The sequence below is a fragment of the Lipophrys pholis genome, assembly GCF_963383615.2.
Source record: "Lipophrys pholis genome assembly, chromosome: 11".
Taxonomy (NCBI): Eukaryota; Metazoa; Chordata; class Actinopteri; order Blenniiformes; family Blenniidae; genus Lipophrys; species Lipophrys pholis.
In genome coordinates this window covers 18,704,153-18,712,595 of record NC_137631.1, presented here as the reverse complement: position 1 = coordinate 18,712,595, position 8,443 = coordinate 18,704,153, and the positions used below count along the sequence as shown (strand labels likewise).

The window sequence follows — 8,443 nt, the reverse complement described above, 5'->3', positions numbered from 1 at the left end:
TAACTCAGAAGAAAAAAAAATCTCATGTTGAAATTAAATGTAAAATGCCAGGAACAGTTTTTCTGTCTTCATAAAATATCAGACAATGATTTAATTCAGGTTTTTTCTCTCTGTCTGACTCAGTTTAGTGTTCGTCCATAAAAATTAGAAAAAAATTTAAATAGAAAAATCCAAACTCTAAAATGTACCTTGATTCATGGTGTACGGGTGCATCTCCAAGAGTCAATGATTATATATTATCTATATAGTAAAATGATCCACCTTAGATGCACCTGTAGCTCTCCTGATACACGAGACACATTCTTCCTTTCTATTATTTCAAATCAAACCAGTTAGGACTTTCTCTCTGTGCCGTTTAATAAGGTTTTGTTTTCTCCTCGTGCTTACGTCCTCTTTCATTTCCGCAAAATGTCTGAATGCCACAAAATGACTGTTCTCAGTACTGTAACTCTGGTTTCAAGATAGTGCTTGTACACACTGTCACTTTCACCCACATGTAGCCTACACTACCATGAACTGCCTTTCCATTATGTAATGGGACAAAACAAAACAAACAACAAAAAAGTCACAGTACCAACTCACATCTTAAGTCTTTTGGTAACCAAGTTTCTGCTACTCACAGCCGTCGCACTGTGTTTTCAATTCTTTATTCTTTACACAACAAGCTTGCAGGGTATTTATCCTAGAAATCACTTTTTTTTTTTTTTTATGTGGGATTTAATTGACCAACAAGTCGCTTTAGTGTGTGGTACATTTTTCATGCTCTACTGAATGTGATAGCGACGCCTTTGACATATTGAACCATATAATTTTTCGTCCCCCATAATGGAAAAAAAAAATGGAAGCAAAACAGAGTGACAATATTCATTAGAAATCAGAGATTTGGTATATTGAGTACATCTCACGAGCGTTGCAGAAAAGTTGCTCAACATTCACCAGATAAAATCAATATTTTGGCGTCACTTGTTTGGAAAAGCCAGACGAAAGTTTGGGAACAATCCTGAAAAAAGAAAGTAGAATTCATAAGCAGCTTCTGGATGCGGATTCCAATCTGGATGAAGACCAGACTCCCATGCTGAAGGCTGGTTTCTCTTTTCTGACTCTTTCTAATTCACAAAAACTGAACATGAGGACTTGAGACAGTTTTGGAAATATCCAGATACCCTTTACGAACATCCTCAAAATTCAGTGGGGGACACGTTTGCAGGCGAATTACTAACCTGTGTGAATGTTTGATGTTCCTCTCAGAACTGCTTTCTCAATTTGTCACGGCCCCAGTGGGGAGACAGGTTTAATGGTCGCGCTCTCGTTTCACCACCACTGTGGTTCTATTCCATCTTAAACCTTCTTCAATTATTTGTCCCAGAACAAGTACTCCACCGCACTAACGTTCGCATTCATTAACCGTGGCCTGTAGTAAGAGTTTAGCCATCAGATTTCAGTGTTCTCTGTATTTGCAGCTGCTGTCGTAAAAAAAAAGAAAAAGGAAAATGGCTCAAAACAAGAGAACGAAGCTCATATTTGCCTTGACGCGCACTGTGTGTCAGACATTTCCATAATTTTGGTACTCCCAATGCTGGAAGCTCCTTGGCTGAGTCTGCACACCGATACACTCTGATTATTTATGTAAATGTCTGTTAGTTTGAAGCTCAGTTACTGGATAGTTGTCGTGCAGCAGTTGTCTTATCCGTGTTGTTCTTGGTTATTTTTCAATATATGTTTTAATCTTCTTTTTTTTCCCAATTTAGCTTTTTGTTGTCATCGGCCATCATTCATGTAGAGGAATTTACGTCCAGCACCACTATTATTAGACAGAATCTCTGCAGAAATCTCCACAAAATGTGCTTCGCTCCTCATTTTTAAAGTGCAGATGCGTTTATTGTCACATATTTAGCAGCTCTTTCACAATCTTTCTTTCTGCTCTATATGTTGTTGAGGCCCCAGTAGGCCTACAGAAGCGTTTCCATGTGTCTGCCCCTGTTGGACGTCTTCACAGGACCAGTCCTCTTATTCTCATGATGCTCTTGTCGTCTCCTGTTTGCAGAAACGACTGGATCAACTGACTGCAAACATCTCTTTGTTTGTTTGTTAGTTTTTTTTCTAGAACTGGAAACAAGCAGCTCTTTGCTTCGGCAATAGTAAAAACAAGAGCGCAAACCTGATATGAATACTCACTCTTCAACTCCGACCAGTATAGAAAAGTACTGAATCGTTTTCACAACAAAACACTATTAAAAGCACTTGAAGTAAAGTGCTTTCCATTCACCACTATATATTAGTCTTTTTCAATTTTATCATAATGTGATCAAACGAATATCATAGGTGGTATTGTTTTGGGGCAAAATATCAGTCTGATAATTATTTGTGTGATGTTTCTAAACCAAACCCTTTATAAATAGATGGGACTTTCAAAGAGCTGTCTGTTTTTGTTTTGTTTTGTTTTTTTAAATTGTCGGAGGAGCTGACTACTGAAGGTGCCTTCTCATTCAGAAAGCAGATTGATTCTGCATGAAACTATTATTGGTATTCTGGAAATTAACTTGTGCCAGCAGTATTTACACATGTGTAGTATAACACTGATGCCACTTTTCCAAGTGCTTTGTCCATTTTTTATTTTTTGATGACGTTTCTGTCAGATGCCTTGTGAAATGCAGAAATGGTATCGGCACCAAGTATTCCATTCAAACATATTTCTAATTCAGAAAACACAAATGTTTAAAGGTTTTTTCGCAGGATGTGATTTCAAATTCACTTAATTATGCCTGACGTGTGTATTGAGAACTAAAGCCTGGATGTGTTTTAATTGTCGCTGCCCAATTTGTTTTAGAAAAGTACATGTCGATGTGCTTTATTGGTTCAATGGTACTGGAAAACAATGCATCAATGGAAATGTGAACCATGTCTGCTCTAAATCACTGCATTTGAGCTACCGAGGAGAACAAAATTATTTATTGCTTTGTATGTTATTTTATGGGACTCATCGTTGCAGAGTATGTTCCTTCATTTTCACAGCAAATCCAGAGTACGGTGAAAGGGAAATCGAGTATATTTTTGCAATTTTCGATGGTGGATGCTTTATCATGTCATCCTTTACAGAAAAGCTTTCAAAAAAAAAAAAAAAAAAAAAGAAGTGTATTGTTGTCTCAGTGAAATTGAAAATTAAAGCTCTTCTCAATTCAGCAAAGTGTCGTGTTTCCCCAAGGGGGCAGTGTTCCTCTATTTCTCAACTGATTCAGAAACGTTTGTCGGCAGTCACTCAAACCAGACAAAGGCAAGCCACATTTCAAAAGATAATTAATGGTTTCACAGATCGTAAGGTCATTTGAATATCAGTTATAATTACTCCATTTTACTCTTTATATTAAAAAAAATAAAAAATTAAATGCAGGCACTTAATTATAATCAGAGACACACAATTAGTTATTTTCATTAAATTGGCTGCCATAAATCTTATAAATAGATGTGCTCCGTCCCCATTTGGCTTTCTGGTGGTGGGAATGATTTTTTTGCAGAGCTCATACTGAGAATAAAAGTGAACTGTGATCATCATCATATCATCTATAAAACATAGTTTCAAAAAACAGAATTTTAAATCATTTTCGATATAAGTGTTTTATTGATTTTCAATCAATGCGACAGTGAAAGTTATTTGTCATCTAAAAGTGGATGAGCACTCTATTTGATAAGACATTAATCCTGATCATAAGGTGCATCATAAAAAGAAAGAAACAAAACAAAAACCCTTCCCCCTTATAACACACTTTTTTGTCACGTATCTAACTTTCCTAGAATTGTATTTGGGAGAACTATGGCTTCCCGTTTCACTACATCATCCTATTGTACAAAATATTTCTAAAAACTCAGATACAGTATTTTTGATTAGAATTATTCAGAAACAAAAATGATCCCAAAATATACAAACCTTTATAATCTACAAAAGTTTGCATAATGAGCTCTAGTTTTTCAAGTACAGTAGTTACAAAGCTGCTGGTGTTGCATGAAAACGCTGTAAGAGACGAGAATGGAAAAAGCTTCATCCGCAGTCTGATAAATCAGAAAATAGCAAATAGGCTATTAATTGGTTCCCGTTCGAAACACTGCTTCAAACCAAATCAGAACATATCTGCTACACAGTAATCCTCATCAGAGATTTTCATCCATTATTTCACTGGATTAACTGCCACTAAGAGGTCCAGCAAGAAGACATTTTTCATCTCCTGCTACAATGACCTGTTTCTCTTTCAGACCCGTTTGGCATCAGTTGCATTCCAAGTTTTAGCTCCCGGTTGTTAGGGTTTGATTCTTAATGTGGGCTGTGCGAGGGTGACAATCCCTATCAGTGAGGAAATCAGACCACAGAAACCAACCACTCCCGTATTTGACGGATATATGCCCAGTCTGTCTAAGGGAATGAAGAGATCGCAGATGTTTTTCAGCGTGTCCAAGGCAACAGCAGGATGGGACTTCAGGGTGTGCAGAAGCAGATAGAGCAAAGCATCAAGCTGAGGAATGACGACATCAGCTACGTCTGGACTCTCGTTCAGGTGCTCGTGCATTTTCTGCCTGAACTGTTTGTCTCTTGAATTCTGGACCATCAAGTGAACAACGTCGTAAACATCCCTGGTCAGATTCATGACTAACGAGAAGAAGTAGAAGCGATGCGCGTGCAAGCTCCAGCGTTCCTTGTTGATATTGCGTATGAGGTCAATGTTTCTGGCCCAAAGTGCATTGTCACAGATAAAGTAGAGGGCGCGGGTCACGTTGGCTGCAGTGAGGCAAAGGCACAGCACTCGGTCAGAGAGTTGCATGGTTCGTTTAGCAGCCTCAATGGAATTTGCGGTGTTTCCCAGCCTGAATACTGACAAAAGAGGAAGAAACACAAGGGTATTAGGGGAGTGAGCCACTGAACATGAAATGCCAGGACATTTCATAGCAACAGCCCACAGCACCCATTAAAATATAACACAACTGCGTCTATCTTGATGTGATTGCATGTGTAATCTGATCGCATGTGTAATCTGACCGCGTGCGGCTGAGACTTTCTGAATCATTAAGAAAGTATGTGACCAATAAAAATGTCTTTCTCAATAATACAGTGATTGTCTGGTTTCTTCATTGTTAGAAATGACTGGTAAAACAGGCCTGGAGGCGACGAAGCCTCATGGATTCAGCTCGAGAGCAGACAGAAGATAATTAGGTGGTCTCTGGCCTCTGGGGCTGAGCCTTCACCTTTGAGTAGCTCTGCTACAATATCTTAAGGACAAAGTCTTTATGAGCTTATCCTGATTTACCTTGCATTGATTTTCAAATTCATGTTTAATCAGTCATTATATATTAACAATAAAGCTGAAAAAAATCCACTGCGGATTGTCAAGTGAAGCCATCTATGACTTATTGAGGCCCTTCTCAGGGTCGTCAGAGTCGCAGTTTGATGCTGCGATAGAGATTATGCAAGCACAGACTGTTCTCGGTTTGGGAGCGTCTGTCCCAACAAAGTGTGAAGAAGAAAGACGAGGAGCAGCAAAGCAGCTTTGCTCAGCTCGCAGAATCAAATGAAGCAAAAAAAAACTAACAAAATAACTAACAACAACATTCAATAATAAAGAGATACAATGGTATATAGAGGAGGAGTAGATGAACCTGAAGCATTTTTGTGACAACAAAGAGAGTGTAGGTCAAGTGTAGTTTTTTTCTTTTGACAGTTCCGATTAAAAAAAAAAGAAGAGACTTCTAAATATACTGCACCGTCCCTAAAGCGTTGTGCATGTCTGAAAGAAATGCTGCAAACCAACAGAATGAAAACCTTCCTGGAGACTTCCGTCAAATTTCCCTTGAAGAATGGATCCTGTTGGTGCTGGTCACACTTAAAGCTGATCTTTCTGCTGTTCGTTCACGTTACATTGTATTAAGTGATATAATAAATTACCTACACCTCTATTTTTTTTTTAAAAACCTTCTTACTTTGCAACATTTTGTCACTCCTGCCAAAAACCTTCTGAACAATACTTTGTATGCATATCTTTGCTAATCTGTATGCATGAGGATTGCAGAGGTGAATCTGATTTGGTCCAAGTGGATCTTTAACACTGTATTGTATGAAAACTTTTTTTAATTTTTTTAAATATGCATAATTTTGACTTCTTTCATAGCCTAAATATTAAGTCTTTCTCAACTCAAATCATTGTTCTCAAAGACGGGAGTTTTATAGAAAAAAAAAAGTCTATTTCAATCAACAATAACATTTATAGCATTTTTTTTTTTTAAGTAGTATTCACAAAAAAAAAAGGGGGGAACGATATTCTCAAATAAACAAGGATAATACTAACAAGTTGCATTAAAGTGATAATATTAAAAAAAAGGAAATTTAAAAAAAAAAGAATTTTTTGATAAATTGGGAAAATAATGATAAGGAGGGTCTTGTGATGATAACAGGGTGTTGCAGAGTCAATGTTAGTTAATTATGTATTTCAATGGCTAAATACATAAACCATTGTTCTGCAGTCTTATAGAGTAGGCCATTATCTCGAGAGTATGCAGCAGCTTGACAATACTGACAAAGACGCCTTTGACAGAACAATTTTTCTGGGGAAAATATTTTGTGACGTTTGTATTTTTACTTGCCTTGCTGCCATCATGAGCTTTTTTTTTATAATGGGAAAGATTGTTCAATAACTGGCTATTGACTGGACTTAACTAAAATAACAAGAGATAATCAAACAACCTTTGCTTTTGTTTACCTCAACTCATCTATTTTCTGGCTGGCTTTAAAGTGTGAGCTGCCAATAGATCATCCTGCGACCATGCTGGAAAGAGTTTTTAATAAGAAAAGCATTAGTTACTTTTAGTAAAAGTTACCTTTATTCTTACTGTTTCCCCTGTCTTGTTCAGAGTAAATATACTCTTGATGACATCACACAACTGATGTTTCATTCTTGTTGATCAGGATTAGTTGTTCCAGATTGTACAGATTACTGAAGAAACGCCTATTGCTACTGAATGGGATATCTCTAAATACTCACATTTCCGTCCAGCACTCATGTTGCTCTCCAGACTTTTGAGTTTTGCCACCAGGTCCTTGTTGTTGGGGTTGTTTCGTAGTAAATACACAGACAGAGCGCAGGCATACTGAGTCGCCCTGAAACAAACAGACAGAACGTCCAAAAAGCCCCACAGACAGAAGCGTCTTATATTTAATGAGTAATTCTTTACCATTTACGAAAACAACTCACCTCAATATGCGGTCTCTTCCTTGACTTTGACTAGTAAATTTCACTAGCGCGTCCATAGCTGAAATAAAAAAGAACAGGTTGTTCTAGTTACAAGTTTAAAGCCCCCGGCACGAACGAGTAGGCGTCCACGTGAACGTTTCGCTGCCGTTTTGTTACTTTTTCCTCACTTGTGGCACCACAAACCGTAGGCCACACAGTTGCCGACTGAAGCTCGAGCACATAATCTCACTTTCCTAAAGTTCTTCCACGTTTTACAGTGAAGATAAGAAGCTAATCTGCTGTGCAATTGTGACACATGCGCATCGCACGTACTTGTTTCACCACGGGCAGATTTGGAGGCGGACCAAGAAGCCGGGCATATTTTATCGACGGAACAAAGCTTTACGATTGGTTGCTATGGTAATCCCATATCTGGATTTTGATTGAAAAAATACGTAAAAATCAAATGCAAAGGGGGAAAAAAAACAACAATGTAGAGTTTAAAACTTTGACATGGCTCTCAACTTGAATGTTGTTTTTTTTTTTTTCCCTTTCAATACTTTCAGCTTCAGGGTGCAACTGATGTACTTAGTGTGACAATATTCACAATTGCCTTGTGTACAGAGTGCTGAACAGGCTGGTCCCACCACCTCTTATTGAATTCATTAAAAAAAAAAAAAAAAGAACTGTGACACTTGTACTCTATCCACAGTGAGGGGGGACTGTGAAATGCAGTTTAGGAGGTCCACATTTGCACAGAATGTGCTTCCAATCAAGGGCTGTTCTAGTTGAACACTCCAGTGACCGTTAGCGGAAGCGCCACATATATCTCATTCAAGAGAATACTAAAAACATTTCTTCTCAGTCAGCAAAATTGTGAACACTGGGAGGTGTTTTTAGTATACAGGGACATGTATCTTTTTATTTTCATCTTTTAATTATGAGTAGGTCAGTGTAAATGCATGTGAGGGGGACGGAGGAATGTATGGGTAATATTGGAATATGCGATAAGGCAGCTAACTTTAGCACTTTAGGGATAGATGTTGTAATGTTTTTTTTAATTCTGTACTGTCTGTTTGGTAATGTGGTATGTTTCCCCGTGCGTTATCTAATATATGTATTTTAATGTGATGTGTTTTTTAGTGTGTGCTATGTATTACATATATTATTGTAACTATGTATGTTTGTGTCTGGTGGTATGTGTTTACCCCATGGGACTACAGATGGAAATTAGC

The 8,443-nt window shown here is 37.7% G+C and overlaps 1 protein-coding gene across 1 annotated transcript; it reads right to left on the bottom strand.

The window, feature by feature from the left end:
* Positions 1–3,600: 3,600 nt before the first annotated feature.
* pex11a (peroxisomal biogenesis factor 11 alpha) lies at positions 3,601–7,551 on the bottom strand. The gene is made up of 3 exons (XM_080475966.1): positions 7,230–7,551; positions 7,020–7,135; positions 3,601–4,858 (listed from the first exon to the last, which is right to left on the bottom strand). Exons 1-3 carry the CDS (start codon positions 7,283–7,285, stop codon positions 4,290–4,292), a joined length of 741 nt encoding a protein of 246 aa, XP_080332092.1. The 5' UTR covers positions 7,286–7,551; the 3' UTR covers positions 3,601–4,289.
* Between the last annotated feature and the right edge of the window lie 892 nt (positions 7,552–8,443).